At 39.0% G+C, this 23,281-nt stretch overlaps 1 protein-coding gene and 1 non-coding gene across 3 annotated transcripts in view; both read right to left on the bottom strand.

The window, feature by feature from the left end:
* Positions 1–23,066, bottom strand: part of SF3B3 (splicing factor 3b subunit 3) — a 45,175-nt gene extending 22,109 nt beyond the window's left edge. Inside the window, exons 1-10 of one of the 2 annotated variants that reach the window (XM_077756333.1) lie at positions 22,804–23,066; positions 20,082–20,193; positions 18,297–18,623; positions 17,445–17,617; positions 16,781–16,922; positions 13,374–13,486; positions 10,990–11,127; positions 9,701–9,804; positions 5,615–5,780; positions 2,899–2,994 (exon numbers count right to left, since the gene is read on the bottom strand). In XM_077756333.1, the coding sequence (XP_077612459.1) occupies positions 2,899–2,994; positions 5,615–5,780; positions 9,701–9,804; positions 10,990–11,127; positions 13,374–13,486; positions 16,781–16,922; positions 17,445–17,617; positions 18,297–18,623; positions 20,082–20,151 (1,329 nt within the window). In that variant the 5' untranslated portion in view covers positions 20,152–20,193; positions 22,804–23,066. The remainder of the gene's footprint in view (positions 1–2,898; positions 2,995–5,614; positions 5,781–9,700; positions 9,805–10,989; positions 11,128–13,373; positions 13,487–16,780; positions 16,923–17,444; positions 17,618–18,296; positions 18,624–20,081; positions 20,194–22,803) is intronic. The other variant, XM_077756332.1, reaches the window with a different exon arrangement.
* Positions 17,914–17,993, bottom strand: LOC144225193 (small nucleolar RNA SNORD111). Its single transcript, XR_013333233.1, has one exon. It is a non-coding gene; the product is annotated as a small nucleolar RNA SNORD111 (small nucleolar RNA).
* Positions 23,067–23,281: the final 215 nt, after the last annotated feature.

Here is a 23,281-nt window from a genome sequence, read left to right as displayed (position 1 = left end):
TTAGGAGGATAGCTGCTGCAGCAAAAAAACACATTTCCTTTGGGTATGCCATGCCTAGGTCCTCCTCAAAAAGAGAGCACATGGAATGCAACAGCCATCTTAAGTTAGCCCATTAATCTTTCTAACCCTAAGGCCAAATCACATCTCTCTTCAAGGACGATTCAAATGCCACATCCTTTAGGAAAAATCTTCCCTTATCCTCTTACCTGGGAGTCCACTCTCCCTCCTAGCTCTCATAGAAATTCCAATCACCACCTCTTAGGGCATCCTATTTCCTAAATCCTGAAAAGTGATTTCAGGAATTATGTCTTTCCTACTAGATTTTTATGTTTCTTAAGGTAAGAGTCAAGAATCCTCTGAATGTCCTGTAAGTTCTCAAACATGAGAGGAAATGAAATATCTGAGATGAAACGATCTAGAGGAGAAAACTAAGTGTATATTATACCTGAACTCTCTGTACTATCCCTAATTTTTCTGTAAATATAAAACCATTCCAAAATAAAAATATTATTTTTAAAACCACCCAGAAATAATTAGAAAGCTTAATACACTCTACTGTGTAACCACATTTTATAAAAAGAACTCACGTATATGCATTAAAGGCATTACCCCTTTTTTACTGATAAAATAACAGGAACACTTCATCATGGAACAGTATAGGAACACCTAGAGTATAGGTGCTCTATACTCTATACCAAATGTACTGTGTGATAGTGACCCTGCTCAAATGAGACCACAATCTAGCTAAAACAACAAAATTCAACAGATATACAGGGAGGCACCTGGGTGGCTCAGCTGGTTAAGTGTCCAACTTCGGCTCAGGTCATAGTCTCAGGGTTTGAGAGTTCAAGCCCTGTGTCAGGCTCTGTGCTGACAATTCAGAGCCTGAAGCCTGCTTCGGATTCTGTGTCTCCCTCTCTCTGCCTCTCCCCCATTCACTCTCCCAAAAATAAACAAACATCAAAAAATTTTTAAAAATATATATTCAGGAACAAAGTGATGTTCAACATTTTCAAAATACTTTTCTGTACAACAAAGATATTTTAGAGAATTGGAAAAACATTGGGTGGGGGCAGACAACTCAAAAACATTGAGTCTTAACTGGGGTCCTTTATTCCTTATACTGTAGACAACATTTTCTGTTAATGCACATATGCACTTTTGGTGGAGAATGCTAGCTTTTGCCAAATGCTAAATGGGATCCAACGAACAATAACTAATTAAAAATGGGTTTGAGTCATTAAAAATTCAGTGGGCTGATATTTTTGCACAGCCAAAAAATGTTCAAATTTATGAAAAAGCAATATATATTTTTTTAATGTTTATTTTTGAGAGAGTCAGAGGACATGCACACAAGTGGAGGAAGGACAAGAAAGCAAGGGGAGAGAATCCCAAGGCTCTGTGCTACACTGTCACACAGAGCCCAGATGCAGTGTTCAATCCCACAAACTGCAAGATCATGACCTGAGCTGAAACCAAGAGGCAGACACTTAACAGAAAACCACCCAGGCATCCCCTGAAACATATTAACAGTGTTAATAGCTAACATATTTGTTACTATATGCCAGACCTTGACCTAACTGCTTCTTTTTATGCATTACCTCATTTAATTCACACGACAATCTTTAAAGCAGGTACTTAAGTTCGTTTTACAGAAGAGGAAACAAAAGCCTAGTTGTAGCTATTAAGGGATAGAGACAGAATTCAAAACCAAGGTCACCTTAGCTATGTTCCAAAAAAATTTACAAAAACAGGCAGTGAGATAGTGAGAGCTTATAGTCTGCCAACCCACAACTCTGAAGCTGATTGTCATAGGAAGCTTTTTCTACTCCTAATAAAATCAAGTCCAGGGAACTTGCTAAAAAGCATGGACCCTAGAATCGCAGGAAGATGTAGCATTTGAAAAGCTAATTTTGGGGGCACCTGGGTAGCTCAGTTGGTTAAGCATCTGACTTCAGCTCAGGTCATGATCTCATACTTTGTGGGTTCAAGTCCTCTGTCAGCTCTGTACTGTTGTCAGCTCAAAAACTGGAACCTACTTCAGATTCTGTGTCTCCCTCTCTCTCTGCTCCTCCCTCATTTACGCACGCAGGCTCTCTCTCTCTCAAAAATACATAAACATTAAAATATAAAAAGAAAATTTTGAGTGTCTATCACCTAAAAGATCTAACATGAAGAATTTATTACACAAATTCTGATCCAACCACTACAGTGGAATACTATAGAAACACTAAAAATAATACAATTTAAGAATACATAATAAGGAACAAATAGTAAAATACAAAAATATATACAGTATTTAGGTAAAAACATAATATCTAAAAACACTGAATAGAGGGGCGCCTGGGTGGCTCAGTCAGCTAGGTGTCTGACTTCAGCTCAGGTCACGATCTCAAGGATTTTGAGTTCGAGCCTCGCATCGGGCTGTGTGTGTGCTGACAGCTCAGAGCCTGGAGCCTGCTTCCGATTCTGTGTCTCCCTCTCTCTCTCTCTGCCTCTGCCCCACTCATCCTGTCTCTCTCTCCTTCAAAAATAAATGAACATTAAAAAAAATTAAGGAAACAAACAAACACTGAATACAGACCAAGACTAGAAAAAAAATGGAGTAAAATGTTCCATGCAGATTTCCTCCATTATGACTAGTGAGCCTGGAACCAGCAGGGGTTACTTTCCCCCTTCTATCCCCACTTTCCAATTTTTAAAAATGTGCCTATTGTGCTAACATGTCAAAGAATAGGAAATTTAAACTCTAACTTTTATGGAAATATGAAAAAAAGAAAACATTTTCTTTCATAGAAACATTAAATACACCCTTGATCTCATCAGAATAAAGCCGTAAGTTGCTTTTTCAATGCTTTTCTTCAAACCCTACATATGATCTAAAAATACCCATCTTACCTCAAGTCCATGCCTTAGGACTCTCAGAGATGATCGAGGTCCCCTACCACAGGCCACATACAGCTGTGGCGTGTCTTCATTGGCCAGATCAGCTATCTGTACAGAGAAAAAGGCAAAATATGTCTACTTGTACCAAGTTTTCACACTGAACTTGATTATTCTCAGGGGACAAAATTCTTTTTTAGTTTACTAAACTTACATATCGGCTACAAGCCCTGGGGGCATCAAGGGAAAAAGCCCCGATGGTCTCAAAAGCAAACTGGTTTGAATCAAGTTTTACTAATAAAAAAAGGCTTCTATCAATTCTTAAATTAGCAGAATATTTGTTATATAACATCCAACTGAAACAGCCATTTCCTTTCAGCTAAAAATATAAACTATAATATTATCAGGATCTGTGACTGCCACCAATAAAATCATACTTATTCATATAACATTAAAATTTATATCCCTCCAATTATTCCACTCATCACTACTACTTTTACTCAATCTGTTAGACTATATATTATCAAAGCTGCCCTATCTACAGATGCTCCTATGATGTAGCTAACCAACTAGTGGGTAACTGCTTTTGACTGTTCAGCCACTAGATCAGGAAGCCTTCTGTTGTTATCCCAGATAGTCAGCTGCTTTCCAGTACATTTGTTGGTCAATACATAGAGAGGTCAATCATTTGTACTATAGTTTTGTCAAACTGGTCAGTTCAAATGAAAATTGTCTATAAGGCAGTACAGCATACTGTAACATGGACAAAGTTGTGTTGAGTGCGTACAGCCTCCACACTGATCTCTTACTGAAAAAAATTAACTCACCTATTTCAAATGCACCAACTTGTTATTTACAGCCTTGATAAAGAAGCAGATACATTACCTTTTCACACTTAAAAACATTTTACTATGCTGGCTATTTTATGTTTATTACAATATGCAATTACAAATAGTACTCAGAGAAGAGATCCAGTTGCCTCACCAAGCTAGTAAAGATATAGGTGGCACAAAATACCCATAGCCCTGCTGTAGATACCTGAACTTTCTATTAATTTTATTCTTTATTGGGGCGCCTGGGTGGCTTAGTCGGTTAAGCATCCAACTTTCACTTAGGTCATGATCTCGCGGTTCATGGGTTCGAGCCTCGTGTCGGGCTTGGTGCTGACTGCCAGCTCAGAGGCTAGAGCCTGTTTCAGAGTCTGACTCCCTCTCTCTCTGACCCTCCCCTGCTCACGCTGTCTCCCTCTCTCTCTCTCTCTCTCTCTCCTAGAAATGAATAAAACATTAAAAAAAAATTTTTTTTTTTTTTTAAATTTTATTCTTTATCTTATCTACAAACCATTTACACAATTATTTCCTCGAATTCCAATGAAAACAGGAGCGGGGGGGGGAATCACTCATCATCTAATTAGGAATTTACTTATTATCTATTGCCTCAGGGCTAATGCTTTCTCAAAAAGGAAGAAAAGCAGTTAATTTCAGAATGATTAATTTTACCAGGAATAGTGCCTGAACACTGACTTGTTTCTCCAGCACACAGTGAGCAAACCTCTCCAGTAGAAGTGTAATCAATTGATAAGGGTAGGGTGGCACCTAATGTTCACTCAAACCCCAGCAGCCCAGGCCACAAATGCGTGACAAATTCCTGCTACAACTGAGCAGAAGCAGCAGTGGACACAGTCCCCATCCTAGGCCACCTTGGGCTCCTCCTTGAGGATGTTTTTTAAATAGTTCTGTTACTGACTGATCCCAATGTCTCTAAAGCTTTTTTTTTTAAGAAACGGAGTGTTAAAATAAGAGACAGGGCACATGGTGGCTCAGTAGGTTAAGCGTCCAACTCTTGGTTTCGGCTCAGGTCATGATCTTGCAGTTTGTGTGACTGAGCCCCACGTCGGGCTCTGCACTGGCAGTGTGGAGTATGCTGAAGATTTTCTCCCCCCACCCTCCTCTGCCCCTCCCCTGCTCACGTGCTTTCTCTCTCTCAAAATAAATAAAAATTAATAAGACAGAAGTATTAGAGACTATTAAGTGATAAAAGTCAATTTCAGAATACTGATGTATACAAGCCTATTTACATTAAAAAGAAAAACATAACACAAACAAATACATGCAAATACACTGATACAGGCAAAATGTCTTGAAGCAATCAAAAGAAGTTGTTACCAGTAGCATCCTCAGTGGATAGAAAGTTGAAAATAAGACTAGGGATAGGAATTTTACCATTCACCTTTAGTACAGCTTGAATTTTTATATTGAATATGAGTTACAGAATTAAAATAAAAGCCCTAAGGATTTATGTAATGGTTTTTAGTTCCCCAATACCCACCTTTAACTGCTTTTACCCTTACATTCTGGTCATTTCTCAGACATGCTGACGTGTCTTACTCTTAAGACCAGATCTTTATTTAACTGGAGTTACAACTTTAAACTCATTTAGGGGTGCCTGGGTGGCTCAGTCGGTTAAGCATCTGACTCTTGGTTTCAGCTCAGGTCATGATCTCTATTTCATGAGTTCTGAGTTCCAGCCCCCTGTCAAGCTCCACAGTGATGGTGCAGAGCTTGCTTGGGATTCTCTCTCCCTCTTTGCCCCTGACCCACTTAGGCTATCTCGGTCTTTCTCAAAATAAATTTAAAACCTAATTAAAAGAAAATAACTTTAATACTCATTTAGATTCAGAAAACATCTGTCTGGCACTGCTCACTGTGGAAGTGACTGGAAAGACCCACACCTGGCAAAACAAAATGGGAGAGAGGCTGTCCAACTCATCGACCAGCACAAGGTTTTTGAGTGGTCTTGGCTGAAAGAAGAACGTGTCTCCTTCTTCCAGAGGCATGGCAGATGAAAACTCAGGTTCTTCATCATCATCTCCAAGATGTGCAATTTGATATAAGTAACTGGGGAGAAGAAGAAAGGAAGACTTCAGTTACACACTTTCTGTCTAAGGATAATGTTTGCCATAAACGTAATCGTCACAGTTTACAAAATATCTATCAAAGTTCTAACATGCATATGGAGTCAGCATCTGTTTATCTGAGTGGGATTTTCTTCCTTAGAAGAGAATGGGATAGGAGCACCTGGATCGCTCAGGTCTGATCTCACCATTCAGGAGTCTGAGGCACACATAAGGCTCTGTGCTGACAGCTCAGAGCCTGGAGTCTACTTGGATTCTATGTCTCTCTCTCTCTCAAAGATAAACATTGAAAAAAAAATTAAAGGGGTGCCTGGGTGCCTCGGTCAATTAAGCGTTTGATTAGATTTCAGTTCAGATCATGATTTCACAGTTCCTAAGTTCAGAATGCATTAGGCTCTGTGCTGACAGCATGCAACTCACTTGGGATGCCCTCCCTCCTTCTCTCTCTGCCCTTTCCCTGCTCACTCGTTCTCTCTCTCTCAAAATAAATAAGCAGGGGTGCTTGGGTGGCTCAGTCAGTTAAGCGTCCGACTTCAACTCAGGTCATGATCTCACAGTCCGTGGGTTCAAGCCCTGCGTCGGGCTCTGTGCTGACAGCTTAGAGCCTGGAGCCTGCTACAGATCCTGTGTCTCCCTCTCTTTCTGCCCCTCCCCCACTCGCTCTCTATCTCTGTCAAAATAAAAAACATAAAAAAATTTTTTAAATAATAAATAATCTAAAAAAAAAAAAAAAAGAATGTGATAAAGAAATAAAGACTGCTGAACTCAGGAGTGCCTGGCTGGCTCAGTCGGTAGAGCAATGAACTCTTAATCTTGGGGTTGTGAGCTCAAGCCTCCACGTTGGGTGTAAAAATTACTTAAAAAAAAAAAAATCAATTCTACTGAATTCAGACTGGTACAATGGAAGGACCTTAGCATTACAGTGGTTAAAAGCACCTGGCTTCCACTACAGTGCTCAGGTTTGAATCCAAGCTTTACCCCCTTAACTAGCTGCATATTATTACCTTATCTATTCCTCACTTATATCAATTTGTAAAACTAAATAGTACCTTCCCACAAAATTCAATGAGTACTTAGAAGAGGGCATGGAACCTAGTAAGAACAGTGTTTGTCAAATAAAATTAAATACAGATAGATGAAATCCAAAGAAAACCTACAACCATTTCCTATTTTAACCAATAAGCAAGCCAAATCTAACAGAAAGCAAGAACTGATGATCTCTCTGCATTAGCATACAGATGTGACAGTATTGTTCCCCAAAACATAAATATGAGTTAATAAGCAACAAAATCATCTTGCCCTTCTGTCTGTTCTCTAGCTAATGCTGCTGAGTAAACGGATTCAAAGGCAAGCCACCAAAAAAAATAAATAAAAATAGAGAAGTAAAACAACTTTAAGAGTAGATAATCTAGGGGCACCCCGGTGGCTCAGTTGGCTAAGCATCCAACTTCTGCTCAGGTCATGATCTCGTGGCTCATGGGTTCAAGCCCCGCATCGGGCTCTGTGCTGACACAGGTAGCCTGTGTCAGATTCTGTGTCTCCCTCTCTCTCTGACCCTCCCCTGCTCATGCTGTCTCTCTCTCTCAGAAATAAAACATTAAAAAAAAATTCATTAAAAAAAAAAAGAGTAGATAATCTAGGAGCACCTGGGTGGCTCAGTCAGTTGAGTGTCCAACTCTGGCTCAGGTCATGATCTCACAGGTTGTGAGCCTGTTTCAGATTCCGTGCCTCCCTCTCTCTGCTCCTCCCCCGCTCATACTGTCTTCTCTCTCTCAAAACTAAACATTAAGGGGCACTTGAGTGGCTTAGTCGGTTAGGCATCCGACTTCGGCTCAGGTCATGAGCGCACAGTCCATGGGTTTGAGCCCCTCATCAGGCTCTGTGCTGACCACTCAGAGCCTGGAGCCTGTTTCAGATTCTGTCTCCCTCTCTCTCTGCCCCTCCCCAGCTCATGCTCTGTCTCTTGCTCAAAAATAAATAAACGTTAAAAAAGAAAAATTTTTTTAAGAAAATAAACAAAAATTTTTTTTAATAATAAAATCATAAAACCCTTAGAAGAAAACAGATGTATATCTTCATGATTTTGGATCTGGCAATGGATTCTTAGATATGATACCAAAAGCACAAGTAACAAAAGGAAAAATGGGTAAACAACATCAAAATTAAAAATTTTTGTGCATCAAAGGACATTATCAAGAAAATGGAAAGATGAGCTAGCTACATAATGGGAGAAAATATTTGCAAACAATAATCTGATAATATCCAGAATATATGAAAACACTCTCACGACTCAAAAAACAAATAGCATTTCACACCTACTGCCTACAAATCAAAAAATTGTTAGTAAAGATATGGAATTGGAACCCTCATACATTCCTGGAAGAAATGTATAATGGTACAGCTGTTATAAGAAAATGTGGCTGTTTCTCGAAAAGTTAAACAGAATCACCATGTGACCCAGCAATTCCACTCTTAAGTACATACCCAAAACAAGAGACCCAAACAGGTACTTGGACACCAATGCCCAATGCAGCATTATTCATAACAGTCAAAAGATATTAATCTAAGTGTCCATCAACAGATAAACAAAATGTGGTATATACATACAATGGACTATTAATTCAGGTATAGAAAGAAGTGCTAACACGCTACCCAAGGAACATCATGTTAAGTGAAATGAGCATGACAGAAAAGGGCAAATACTGTGATTCCACTTAGGTTACCTGGGGAGTAACCGCTTAATGGGTATAAAATTTCCGTTTGAGAGTGTCTGGGTGGCTCAGTCTGTTAAACATCCAACTCTTGATTTCAGCTTAGGTTATGATCTCAGGGTTTTAAGAGGGTGGAAGCTGCTTAGGATTCTCTCTCCCCTCCCCCTCTCGCCTCCCCCCCACATGCTCTCTCTCAAAAATAAACATTAAAAAAATTTTAAGTAAAAACTAAAAATTGGAAGTGTATGAAATACATAAAACAGGCTAAGTACGAAAAGTGTGACAAAAGTGGTATAAACAAAGAAAATAAGTAATAAACAGCTGAAATAAAGTCCATTCAATATGAGTAAGAGGCATGTCTAAGAAAGGAAGACCAGTTGGAGACAACGTAGAAATGGCATTGAATTCTGGATACACTTTCATTTTAATTACAAGCAAACAGCATCAGGTAAGTGGTTTTCACTGATACTGTGAGCAGATACTGGCAAGCCCATGGTACCTCATCTTGTATAAGTAATTTAAAGACTTAGATACTGACTGGTCTTAAATTCAAGCCTAGAGCTCAGATTTTATCCACTTGGCAATAAAAAGTCATCAAAGATTATAACACAGGGATAAGAGAAATGATTCATCGGGGTATGTCTGTGCTGCTTAATAAGATGACTACAGAGGCCGAAGTTTTAGAGGAAAGGCAATAAAATGTAGTAAGTCAACTAGTGAACTAGTTTAGACTATACCACAAAAATTGAGATCTTACACTCAAATTGCTAGAACTGGTGCATTAGTCATTATCAGACATGCTGAGCCTGGGAAGGTCAGTGATGTGGCCAGGGAGCTGTGGGTACTAATGAGCTTCAACTTTAGATTTGTAGAAGTGAAGTATTGGTAGAACATGTTAAGTAGTTCCATAAACATTCAGTGAAATGTCCAGCAAAAAGTTCAGAAAAGATCGCTTCTGAAGCTATTTTTGCAGCTACCCAGAGGTATTGCTTGAAGAAAGCCAGTGAAGTAGAGAAGATAACCAAAAAAAATTTAAATTTAAATTAAAAAAAAAAAAAGGAACATAAAGGGGGAAAGGAAGGCAAAACTTTTGAAGAAAGTTTTGTGGAAAGCTCTGTGGCCTTGAAGCCACATCTTCCTTCCAACTTTTATAGTAATGAGTGTGGATTAGGGTAATAAAAAGATTACTCACTGATTCCCAAATTCTGATGCTACAAAAAGGAAGCCTGTTTTAAGCACACACATAGCAGCAGCAACAGGCACAGTATCGAAATACTTGAGCCGAATCTCAGTAACCTGGAATGGAAAAAAAAGAGATTCTATTGTGTAAGCAATGAAGCTAGGCCACAGAAGGTAGCCCAGTATTATAAGACAGCATAAGCAGAGTAGCAAGTAAAATATCATACTTAGTATTCAAACCAGGGGTTAGCGAACTCAGACCCAGGAGCAGCCATGCCTATCTACTCTTTTACATACATCCTATGGCTGCTTCTGTGCCACAATGGCAGAGTTGAGTTCTAGAGATAGAGACTACACGGCCCATAAAAGCTAACGATGTTTACTACTAGGCCTTCACAAAAAAATATGCCAACTCCTGACCTAAACAGACATATAAAAAATTGCACGGCTGTTCACAGAGCTCCTCCATAAGATGAAAACAGTAACAGATCATGTGTAATACCAATTTTCAGTAGACTGGGAGAGTTTTCTCATTACTCACTAAAAGTGGCATTACTCGATCTCATTTTATTACATATGAGACTACCAGACCAGGTATCTGTTAACCAGAGAAGAAAACGTACATTCAGACACTCATTACAATTTTTAAAAGCTTACACACCCACTTTTTAAGTTGTCTCCACTTTATTAACTTGTAAAGTATTGATTGTCCTATCTCATAGTTTTAATGAACAAATGGTTTATAAAACTACATTCTAAACCTTAAATGTACACATAAATATCCGTTTTTCAGGGGCACCTGGCTGGCTCAGCTAAGTGTCTGACTCTTGATTTTGACTCATGTGGTGATCTCATAGTTTGTGGGTCCAAGCCCTGCATAGGGCTCTGCGCTGCCAAAGGTTGCTCAGGATTCTCTCTCCCTCTCTGCCCCTCCGCCTCTATAAAAATAAGCCTAAATTTTTTTTAACATCAGTTTTTGAAATAAGATTATTTAAATATATTAAAGTTAGTGCAACAAGGGGCACCTGGATGCTCAAGTGGTTAAGCATACAACTTCAGCTCAGGTCATGATCTCATGGTTCATGGGTTCCAGCCCCACGTCAGGCTCTGTGCTGACAGCTCAGAGCCTGGAGCCTGCTTCAGATTCCGTCTCCTTCTCTCTCTGCCCCTCCCTCACTTGTGTGCTCTGTCTCTCAAAAATAAATGTTAAAAAATAACAAACATTAAAAAAATTTTTAAATAAACTAAACCTAACAAAAGGATTTTTTCATTTTTTCCCCTCTCCATCCATGATCTGCTTACCATATCTTCATCTGTCTCCAAAGTGATCTTGAAGATATCTCCCTGCTCAGTTTGGGCCAAAAAGAAGAACATCGATTTGGTCTTATGGGTGGCAGAGCAGACAAAAATCATTCCTCTTTCAGGGTCATCCAGGTCATTCTAGCAAAGTCAAACAGAGAACCAACATCTTGGAAATGAGTCTTCTTATTTAGGGAATTTAGCACCTTACCGTAATACAGGCCACTCAACGCCTACCGGTACCTGGAGCCTCTCTACACAAGCTTTGACCCAATACAGCCTGCCAATCGAAAAGTAAAACACAACCACTAAAAATTCTTATCTACTATAAATATGTGACAAAGCTTATATACAAAAAAGCAGCCACAATTTCACTCTACATCCTAAATAAATGAACAAGACCAAGAACTTTCTCCAGAGAAAGAACATGAAATTTAAAGTCATTACTTTAGGCTATGAAAAAAACTCCTACATGTCCACTCATATACCAACTTCCTGTAAGGCAGCTCCTTGACTATGATTTTAGAATTTCTTTTTCATGTTTCCAACATTTTCTATTTCCCTCACTGATTCAGTTCTTCATGTGCAAAATATGTTTTATACTTCTTTGTAGTCCCAAATCCTAGTACAGTGCCTGGCAGTTAGGTGCTCAAAAGATGTCTGATCAACCAAATCAAATTACTCCCCACTCCTTAAAAATAATTTAACTTGACAGACTTCTTCTCAGATTTATGGAATCTTACTGGGGCATCATATATTAGATCAGCTAAGACCTAAAAGTTTTAATCCCAGGTCCTGTAAATTTTAATCCCAGGTCCTATAAATTAATATCAAAAAGATACACAACTAAGGGTAAAAGAGCTTGAGAAAACAAACTCTGAGAGATCAAACAAAATTAGCTGAAGCTGGATACAGAGAAGTTCATTACACTTTGCTTTTGCATATACTTAACAATTTCCAGAGTAAATTACTGAGATTTAAATCAATAAAACACCATTTTTGGGGCGCCTGGGTAGCCCAATTGGTTAATATCCAACTCCTTTTTCTTTTTTTAGACAAAGTGAAAAGGGAGAGGCGAAGAGGGAGAGAGAGTGAATCAGAGAAAATAGAGAATCCCAAGAAGGCTCCACACTTCACTCTGCTTGGGATTCGCTCTCTCTCTGCCCCTCCTCTGCTCACTCTAAGTAAACATTTTAATAAATAAATAAAATCAATAAAACACCATTTTCAACCATCACTGTAGTAAATGAACTGAGAGGAAAAACATATTTACAGTCTCAAAATTCACCAGCAGATTCCATACCAATTACAAAAAGGACCTTCACAATTAAAAAGCCCAGGCAGACACTACCTTAAAGTGATCAATATCACCAATGACAAACCAACATTATGGGCCCCTAACGTGGTACAGTGGGAAATGTGTCACCACTTATGTAATAATTCCATCAAAAATATTAACAAGGATCTAACCATAAGGAAAAATATGGGGCAATCTTCAAGAAAATTAGCGTAGACTGTTAAAAAAAATGTCAGTATACTAAAAGACCAAAAGCAAACAGAGGTGAGACAATATCAAAATTTACAGTAAAAGTAGATACAAGGGAACTTTTGTGGACAATGAGAGAAACTAGTATATGAACTGTACAAAAGATAATATCCTTAAAGTGTCATGATGATTGCAACTTATTAAATGGTTATTCTTAAAAAGTATGTAATAAATGTATATGAAAAAAGCCAAATACAGTAAAACATTAAATTGGGGAGTCTTTTTCCTCTACATAAAAGGCATAGATTCACTGTTCTATTCTTTAAAATCTCCTGTATATTGGAATGGGGGAAAAAAGACAAGCCATGGAAAACAATCTATCTCCAATAAATATGTCCAGCTTCTTCAAACCAAAAACTTGGAGGAATTTCAAACTGATAACATCCAGATTGTTCTGAAATAGAAACTTTAGTTTTTAATTCCTTTTCTCAAAGAATCTGTTTTGCCTTTACTAAAATACTTTACCAGCTTTATTAAAAATAAGATTTACAGGGGCATCCAGGTTGCTCAGTCAGTGGAGTTTCCAACTTCAGCTCAGGTCATGATCTCATGGTTTGAATGTTCAAGCCCTGCATTGGGCTCTGTGCTGACAGTTCAGAGCCTGGAGTCTGCTTCAGACTCTGGGTCTCCTTCTCTCTCTCTCTCTGCCCTCCCCTGCTCACACTCTGTCTCTCTCTCTCTCTCTCTCTGTCTCTCTCTCAGAAATAAGACAAAAAAAAAAAAAAGACTTACAGAGAAACCAAAACCTGACAACACATAAACTAAGAGACTGTACTGTAATTACAAAAAATAAATTCATTTCACAAACACAAGTATCTTTTCTTATCACAAAGATTTTTACCCGTCTCCTGGGAATTGGACAGCGGATATCTGGCTGGTCACCAAAGTTCTTGTAGGTGATATAGTTTTCAGAGCAGATCAGCACTCCACTTGGACCATCTGACCCTCCGGGAACTAACAGAAAAAAAGAGAACTTAGCAATGATTTAACATAACCACGAATTACAATTTGGCTTTCAATTCCTTCTCTCCTTCAGGATATCTTGGATGAAAGTCCAAGTGCCCGAGACTGAGAAACATTCAAAGTGTCTCTTTTCCCTGATAGTAGCCTAAGACAAAGATGGAGCACAGTTTGGACAATCTCAGCCTGTCCAGATATCAGATAATCCATCTAAAAATTTTAGCTCTGAGCCCAAAACTCAGTTCTCATCTTCAGACCTATAATCAAACTGCACATTCTTTATGTGGATATTCCATCACAGCTTAAAAATGCATTGTATTCATAAACAAACTCAAGTTCCTAAATCTGTTCTACCTCCTGGGTTCTCCATCTCAGAAAATAATACCACTACTGACCAATAGAATGAGAAACCTGGGTGTCACCCTTCCATTTTCTCCCCACCACAGCTCTATTGATTCTACCTCTTTAGCAGTGCTTATGTTGCTCATGCTGCCAATCTCCTGGGTTAGTGAAACAGCTTCCTAATCTGGCTTAATAGTCTTATTCTCCATTTGATGAGCCAAAACATAAGCAACTTTTGTCTTTCCAAAATGCTCATCCTTAACAGATTATTCCCGCTTAAAATCCTTCAATAGCAAATAAATAAATAAATAAATAAATAAAATAAGGGGCACCTGGGTGGCTCAGTTAGTTGAGCGTCCAACTTTGGTTCAGGTCGTGATCTCATGGTTCGTGAGTTCGAGCCCCGCATTGGGCTTGCTGCTGTCAGCACAGAGCCTGCTTTGGAGCCTCTGTCCCTGTCTCTCTCTCTGCCCCTCCTCTGCTCACACTCTCTCAAAACAAAGTGTTAAAAAATAAACAAATAAAGGGGTGCCTGGGTGGCTCAATTGGTTGTGTGTCCAACGTCAGCTCAGGTCACGATCTCACGGTTCGTGGGTTTGAGCCCCATGTCGGGCTCTGTGCTGAACACTTGCAAGGAGCCTGGAGCCTGCTTCGGATTCTGTGTCTCCTTCTCTCTCTGCCCCTCCCCCACTTACACTCTGTCTCATTCTCTCAAAAATAAAATAAATGCAAAAAAGAATGTTTAATAAAAATAAAATCCTTAGTAGGTACCTCCCTACCACTACCTCTACCTCCAATCGAAATGAGCTTCCAGTGTTTTGAATGAACCATGTTCTTTCTTGCACTTGGGTCTTTGTGCATCTTGCCCACGTCAGAAACCCCTCCTCTGCCACCTCATACGTAGTAAACACCTAACTAGTCCTCAGGTCTCAGCATAGAGGGCACATATCCAGAAAGATTTCTCTAACACATTCCTTTTCTTTCCCTGGGTCAGAGACCTTTCTCCCTCAACCTTGTCTTGGTATTTGGCAAACACTCAGGCAACTTTGTTGTTAGTTATACATATTCATCACTAAACTCAATTTTATATAAAAGGAAACAACAACACATCTAATTTTTCACCACTACAATCCCTGGTCCCAGTAGACTGACTGTGCACATGTTGATTGTAGTGACTCAAGAAAAAATTGTTGAACAAATGAAGCCGTTATCAACAAAACATATGGTATTGTTACAGCACGTAATGAGATGCATAATCGATTTTCCAAGGTTCTTGCTTAACATATAGTCTCTTCCTAAGATTTAATGCTCAAAGACAAGTGCTGTGTTGTACTATGCTCCAAAATCCTCCCCCAACAACAGACATATTACACGTTAGACATCAATCCAAGTGCAAATTAGTCAAAAGGGAAAGGACTGAGAGCATGGTCTGCCCCAAGCCTACTGAAACTGAGCTGACCACAAAACTAGTCATCTCCTTAGTCTTTTAATATAATGAATTAAAGGTATACTGGTTCTCTTTTTTAAGATTTTATTTTTAAGTAATCTCTACAACCAACATGGGACTGAAATTTACAACTCCAAGATCAAGAGCTCCACCGACTGAGCCAGCAGGCGCCCGATACTGAATAACAAATATCTCTGAACTTCTACAAAAATCTTACTTAGCTACCATGTATTTAAAACACATATTTTGTTGTGGCACCTGGGTGGCTCAGTCGGCTAGGCGGCTGACTTTGGCTCAGGTCATGATCTCACAGTTCATGGGTTCGAGCCCCACGTCGGGCTCTGTGCTGACAGCTCAGAGCCTGGAGTCTGCTTCGGATTCTGCGTCTCCCTCTCTCTCTGCCCTTCTCCAGCTTGCGCTCTCTCTCTCAGAAATAAACATTAGAAAATCTTAATTTTTTTTAAAAACACTTCAATTTACTAAAATTTTAGGTTTGGTACTTATAATAAGCATAGTTTTTTTTGTTACTGTCCTTCCCCAGTTTTGATATTTAAGTTATATTTAGGCTCATAAAGTGGTACCATTGTTTCTTTTTTTCCCTAAATCTGGAGAAATGTAAGGTCCCTGAAAATTCTGGACCTTAAATCTTTTGGGGAAGATTTTTGATAACTGCTCCAATTTCTTTAATGGATGCTGGTCTATTCAGGCTCTTCAATTCTTCTTGAGTCAATTTTAATAACCGTTTTCAAAAATATTTCTATTTCATGGATCAAGATGATATAGTTTATATATAGAATAGAATACTACATGGCAATGAGAAAGAATGAAATCTGGCCATTTCAAGGGTGTTATGCTAAGTGAAATAAGTCAGACAGAAAAGGACAAATACCACGTTTTCACTCATATGTAGAACAGGAGAAACTTAAATGAGGACCATGGGAGAGGGGAAGGGGAAAAAATAGTTAAGGAGAGGGAGGGAGGCAAACCATAAGAGACTCTTAAATACAGAACAAACTGAGGGTTGACGGGGCTGGGGGAGATGGGAAAATGGGTAATAGGCATGGAGGAGGGCACCTGGGATGAGCACTGGGTGTTCTATGAAAACCAACTGGACAATAAACTATAAAAAAAAAACCAAACTTCTATTTCACCTAAGTTTTCAAATTCATGGGCATACATATAATTTTATCTTGTTGGATTTGTCCATTTCATTTGTCTTCTCAAAGAATTAGGTTTTAATTTTCTTAATGAGAGCAAAAATATCAGAACACCTAACGGTAGTCAATATTCCAAGCTGAGTGGTCTCCCTCATCCTTTTTTCCTTGCTCCCATCAGAAGAGTCACACAGAACTTTTAACCTCACCAAAACATAGACAAGGCATTTAGACTTTACTAAAGATGAATTATAGTTTTCCAAACCCTTTTATTAAGTAAATTCCCCTAAGTCTGTGCATAAAATGGGCTAAGCAAAAAGGTACAGAGCAGCTCTGAGAGAATACCTGTAATAAGAAAGTTGCCATGTTCCTCCAAAGGTTCACTGTATTTCCGGACCACATGATTTAAACCAAGGTCTAACTCATAGAAAGTAAGTGTCTGCTGGGTATTAGCTGCTGCTTCCCCTGTTGGATCATTGTCTGCTTCCTACAGAAAAGTACAAACACGATATCAGGATTCCTCCACCTTACAAATGGGAAAGCAGAGGTCCACAATGGTTTACCAAAGTTCACACTACTAGATAAATGGCAGAGCTAACAGAAGAACATGGGTGTCCTATATTTGGGACCAGGGTTCCCTCTACTGCCTTCCATTCAAGGCAAACAATGATATGCCCCACCTTTCACTACCTCCCTGCAAAAAATATCCCACATATAGTTTCACTTCCTTTTTTAGACAACTCTTTCCAATAAATTCCATTTTTACAGGGATATCGTTCAAATCAGAGTAAAGTACTATCATATGGTTAGGTAAGCTCTGAAACATTTCAAAGAATCTTAGGAGGACGTTTGGAAAAACAGAAAGATCTGTTAGTAGAATTATAAAATATACACAATGAAGAAACCAATCAGGAAAGCACTGGGGTGAGTGGAAGAAACCCAAAAGGGGGGCAGAAGGGGAGAGTGAGGGAAGGAGAAAGAGAGGAAGGAGTTGCAGAGTCCCTATTACCTCATAATCCATTTCCAGACAAGCAAACATTGGATTTTCAAATCCTACATCTACTCCAACCACATGATATACTAAAGTGTTTGCTTTGTGGGCCTCCAAGGGAGATGAAATGGTAAGCCGGGCTGCAGCATCTCTGTTCAAGATATATACCAATTTCTGTTTTTCAATGGCACCTGCAGATAAAGAAGACAAAACAAACAAAATTCCCAGGAAATGAAGAGAGACTTACACAATAAACAGACTCACATCAGTTAGTCCTTTAAAATCATTAACAGCCAGCACTAACTCTAACGCGTATATTAACATAAGATTTTGCTATTAGTAAAATAACAGCATTTTACGCCCCCTTCTTCCTGACAGACTCGTTAATATCCCACTAACTTCAAAACTTCTTACCATGCCCATTGCTAGCTTTATTCTCTGACTCAGATCTAACGTATTGTAATTTGTCAGGGGGGTTGCGCTCTGGAGGCCTGATCAGATACACATAATTTTCTTCAAGATATTTATCAGAGAAGAGACATGAATGTGAATCATCACTTCAGGCTGATGAAAGCAACCATATTCACCGCCTAATAACGTAAAATCATTTGGTTTCATTGTAGGTTTTTGGCTACACACAAGGAAATGGAAAAACACCTAATCCAACCAGACAGGAAACAGAAACAGTGTGTTAATTTTCCCGTAGTTTTAAAAGAAAAAGCAACTCTAAACCATAGCATTTAATTGAAATATGATTGAAACTTTACCCAGGTAAGGAATTTATTGGCACACTGCCAAGAGCACAGCATTGTCATCCTAAACTAAGCATCTGTAAGAATCAGAGATGCACTCAAAAGAGCAGTCACTCACTAATCATAACAGCTCGCCCCTTGGGATCCACAGCTAAGAACTGGCCAGGAACAATGCGGCGACATCCACTCTTGCCAAAGGTTTCTTGGTGAATTTTCTCAAACATATTCTTAGATGGCTGGTATTCCAGGATAACAATCCGACCTGAGTCACTGCCAACCACAATGTAGTCTTTGGTGCCACCAGTCAGCCTAAAGGCCATGAGTGACCGGATAACACCAAATACTTCCACAGTTAGTAGAGTGTGCACTTTGCCAGTGTTGGGGTCAGGACGAAGCAGCTCCAGTATCTTCCCACGGGAAACAACAATTTCCTGTTGTTTGGTTCCTAGATCCCCAAAACAATAAAGATCACAAACAATCAGGACTAGTCCAAAAAGGAACGTGGATGGATCAAAATGCCATTCAAGACAAAATTAAGTAAGGTGGGAACTTGGTATTTTAAGTTTTCTTATTCTATTTCATTCCTAGAATTGGTATGATTTAACAAAAGTGGTTTCAAAGTAAAACTTTTTTTTTTCCAGAGAGAGACAGAATGTGTGCAAGATGGGGGTGAGGGGGCAGAGGCAGAAACTTAAGCTTGGCAGAACCATGCTTCGCATGGAGCCCAATGCAGGCCTCAATCGTCATGGGATCATGACCCAGCCAAAACGAAGAGTTGGACACTTAACCAACTGAGCCATCCAGACACCTCAAAGAACTTTTAAAACTGCCATCTAATATATACCCTTTATTTCCAAACTCACCCTAGAAGTTACCTTGCTTTCACAACCACAATCAACACTTCCAAACGCTTAACAGCCAATGTGCCCCCATCTCTCCCTGCCTGCTACATAATTCCACTTGGATATACTGTCATCAACTTTTAACTGAATGTTTAAAATAACTAAGTTTCTGGCATGCCAGGATGGCTTTGGTTAAGCATCCAACTCTTGATTTCAGCTCAGGTCGTGATCTCACTGTTCTTGGGATTGAGCCCTGCATCAGGCTCTGCAACTGATAGCACAGAACCTGCTTGGGATGTTTTCTCTCCCTCTCTCTGCCCCTCCCCGCCCTGCAACACAAGCACACTCTCTCAAAATAAATAAACATAATATAAAATAAATAAATTTCTTCTTCCCAAAACTCCTCTCTGGTCCCAACTAACCTGCTATCAATGTTACTGTCATTCTTCTCTGCCACCCAGGCTAGAAACTCATATCCTTCTCTTTATATCTGTCCCCACTGCCCTCATACAGGTCTTCACTAAGGCCTAGATGGCTTCCTATCCATCCCATTTGCTCCATTCTCATTTGTTCAAGGACATCACTTATCAGAACACCGTACTTTCCAAAGGTCCTTTGGGGATCAGACAAAATCAAGTACTTCAAACTGTTTGAGAGACTATAAAGCATTATATAAATGATGTTGTCTAAGGATTTAAGAACATTTTTTTCTGTAATTTATTTCAAGAAAAAATTTTGAACTTGAATTTAAGAAAAAATTTGAGGGTTGCCTGTGTGGCTCAGTCATTTAAGGTCCAACTTAGGCTCAGGTCATGATCTCCTGTTTTGTGAGTTCAAGCCCCATGTCAGGCTGTCCACTCTCAGCACAGAGCCTGCTTTGGATCCTCTGTCTCCCTTTCTCTCTGCCCCTCCCCCACACCTTCCTCTCTCTCCCTCTCCCTCTGTCAAAAATAAACATTTAAAAAATAATTTTAAAAAACAAATAAAAAGGGAATTTAAAACATGAAACTAGTTAATACTGAAAATGTTAAATTCATAAAGATAGTAACTGGAAATCTTACCAGAGAAATTGCCATGAATGGCAAAGCTGATGCCAGTGGCTCGCTGCAAGGTCAAGTTGTATAGAAACATGGTGGCAGCAACACTGAGAGAGTCACAACTCCACAATCAGGCCTGTTATAACAAGTCAAAACAAGCTAAGAGCACATAAAATAGCAGCTTGAAAACTTACTTTTACACTTCTGTATAAGATCTTATGGCTGAAGGCAGAACCCAGAGTAAGGCCTACCGACAAATAATGTATTTACAACTGGAGTGCATTCTATTATTACAAGCACTACGCTATATACTGTGTCTCTAATCTCACAAGAAACCTATAAATAACTCATTGTTATACTAATTATATAACTGAGGAAACTGGGGTTAAGAATTAAATCACCTGCATGAGGTCATTAACAAGTGGTAAAACGCTGGGATCTGTACCATTAATACAACACTATTTGCTTTTATAGTCACAGAAACTAAGCAGCTGTTCATTTGTTTGTATTTGCATAGGCTATACATGCACTTGGTTCAAAATTCTTTACAAGCACAGCAAAAACTCCATCTAGGTCTCCTCCCTGGGAAAATTATTTTTACTAACTTATGTATCAAGTCCTTCCAGATATTTTCTCCATGTATAAGCAAAAATATAATAAAACTATTATTTTCTCTTCTAATTATATTGTACAGATTATCCTGCAACTTTTTATTACTTTACCTTACAGAAAGCAATAAACAAAAAGCTTTCTCATTTTTATTTTCCACTTGTGGAGTATTCCAATGAAAGGGTATATAAAGAATCATTTAGCCAATACCCTACTGATAAACATTTAGGTTCCCAACCTCTTGCTATTATGAACATTGCTGCCAAGAAAATCCCTCCTCTATAGGTCATTTATATGTGTATTAATACATCTTTGATGTTAATCTCTCTAAGTGATATTGCACTACTGAAGGATTCATATATTTGAAATTTGGATAGATATTGCCAAATTACCTTTCAAAAAACCTACCAATCTATACCCCCGGAAATGCATGACATTTCCCCACAACCAGACCTCAGCTAATCTAACAGATAAAAATGGCAACTTTAGTTTCCATTTGTATCTCTTATCTAGCTCAATATTTGATAATCAGAATTTAAAATTTAAATCTATTCACAATCAAAAACTAAAAAACTCAATTCCTGTCACTTCAGGCCTCTCTAAAGGAGAATACAGTCACAGAAATGGATTCTTTTCATTCGACAGTACTGAAGACTGCAAAAGCATACTAATGTATCTTTACCATAAAATGACCCAGAACTACAGCTATACAGTTATCGCTAGAAAAATTTTTTTCAGTTATTTACAGACAAAAGTAAGAGAACTTGAAAAATCTAAAGTAATCACTGTGTAATTAATATAAAATTTTGATTTTGTTAAACAAGAAAATTATAAGCAAGTGTCCTCATAAATAATAGTACCAGAAATGGTTTTTGCCCAGCCCAGAAATGGTTAAGAGAGAAAAAGATCAAATCCTCCACTCTAGAAATGGGTCCTGAGAGATATAAATTTTCCTTCTTGAAACTAAGGAACATCTTTTATGTTCTTCTAGGATGGTAGAGAAGAAGGAAAAGCTCTGAGGTGGAAAAAGAAGGGAGTGGGGGAATGACCTACAAGAAAAACAATGAAAATGAACTGACACGGACACAGACATACACTCACATCCCCAGAAGGGCTTATACATTGTGAAAGTTACAGGGAAAGTTGTTCTCAGCTTAAAGTCTCAGGAGGAAAAAAAGCAAAGCATATACTGTAATTGTCTTCACCTGAAAAGTAATGTGATCAACCGTACTTATATTTTAAAATAAGAAAAATGAAAGAAAAAAGTGAATGTGATTCTCAAACAGAAGTAAATTTATTCTCTTGGCATCCTCTGTAGTTATAAAATTTCAAACACAAAACTGCAGTTATCAACAACAAAATTTATAATGAAACCCTATCATGTTGTCAACAAGATCCATGCTGCAGCACTGACTATACTAGAAGAAGAGAATTGCTATGGGGGGGGAGGAAAGTACAGGCCACTTCTGAAAGCCTTGAAAAGTTCTCCAGCCTACTCTTCATTCTTTCTAACTCCTGAAGAACTCAATTTAGTTTCCAGTTTCTATCATATCTGATGACATCCGTTAGAGCCTGTGGAATTCACTTCCCCCAAGCCTACTTGTATTCAGGCTCCCCAACTACTCTTTTGTATTAGGTAGTGGAAGAAGTTGCATTTTGAAGGGAGTTCATTCTAAGACTAGAAGAACTATATACCAAGAACGGCCAAAACTTGGTAAATTTTGTAATTTTCCCCACTTCTATCTCCTGTCTGTGATTATTAATAAATAAGCCTGTGATTGCTGACCCCATCTCTTCTTGTGCCGAAGGAACATCATGGCATTTAAACTCCGCAATGCCTTCGAAATAAACATTACTGTCTCCCACTTTATACATGATAAAACTGAAAATCAGTGAAGCCAGCAGTTGCCCAAGTACCAAAACACAAGTTCAAAATAGGGTCTTGGCTCCAAAAACTGTTTCCGTTATTTACGCTTTTAACACGCTGGGTCTTTCCACCTTACAGTCCGTGTGTCCTTTACGTCCCTCTTACCCCATTTTACACCCTCCCCCAGGGGGCTAAAAAAGGGCCAATTTTATAAGTCTTATTTTGATCCAGGTTTCGTTCCCTCCTTGGAGAAGGAAGTGGGAATGATACCTGAAAGCCGTTTCCGTACCCAAGCGTTTCCCTCCACCTCCTCCTCCTTTGCCGGGACCTTGCGGGCCTACGCTGTTTTAAAGACCTCTGCCAAACGTTCGGCCAACCCTCCTAAATGGCCGTTCTCTGCCTCCCCAGGCCCGGGGAAGTCGGGAGGCTGCTTGTTTACCCTGCCTCAGGAAGGATGGCGTAGATATCCAACAGATGCCGAGTTCCTTCAGGGCCTAAGCCACCGCCAACTTCAACCCGCCGGCCTCCGCCATTAGCTCTGAAAGCAGGGACCTTCGAGCGGGCGCGCGACGTAAAACAGTCCCCAACCGGCGCCTGAAGAATGTATAAGTAATTTTTTTTAATGTTTCTGGCTTTCCTTGACTCCGGATTGAAAATTAGTTAAACATACCTTATGGCCGTCACTTTTTCCAGGAGAACAGAAGACAATAGACCTTTTAAAGTGGACTTAAAAAACAAAACAATAAAC

This window comes from Crocuta crocuta, unplaced genomic scaffold, assembly GCF_008692635.1.
Source record: "Crocuta crocuta isolate KB4526 unplaced genomic scaffold, BGI_CrCroc_1.0 scaffold388, whole genome shotgun sequence".
Lineage (NCBI taxonomy): Eukaryota > Metazoa > Chordata > Mammalia > Carnivora > Hyaenidae > Crocuta > Crocuta crocuta.
The sequence above is the reverse complement of the archived record's forward strand: the minus strand, read 5'-3'. Positions and strand labels throughout refer to the sequence as shown.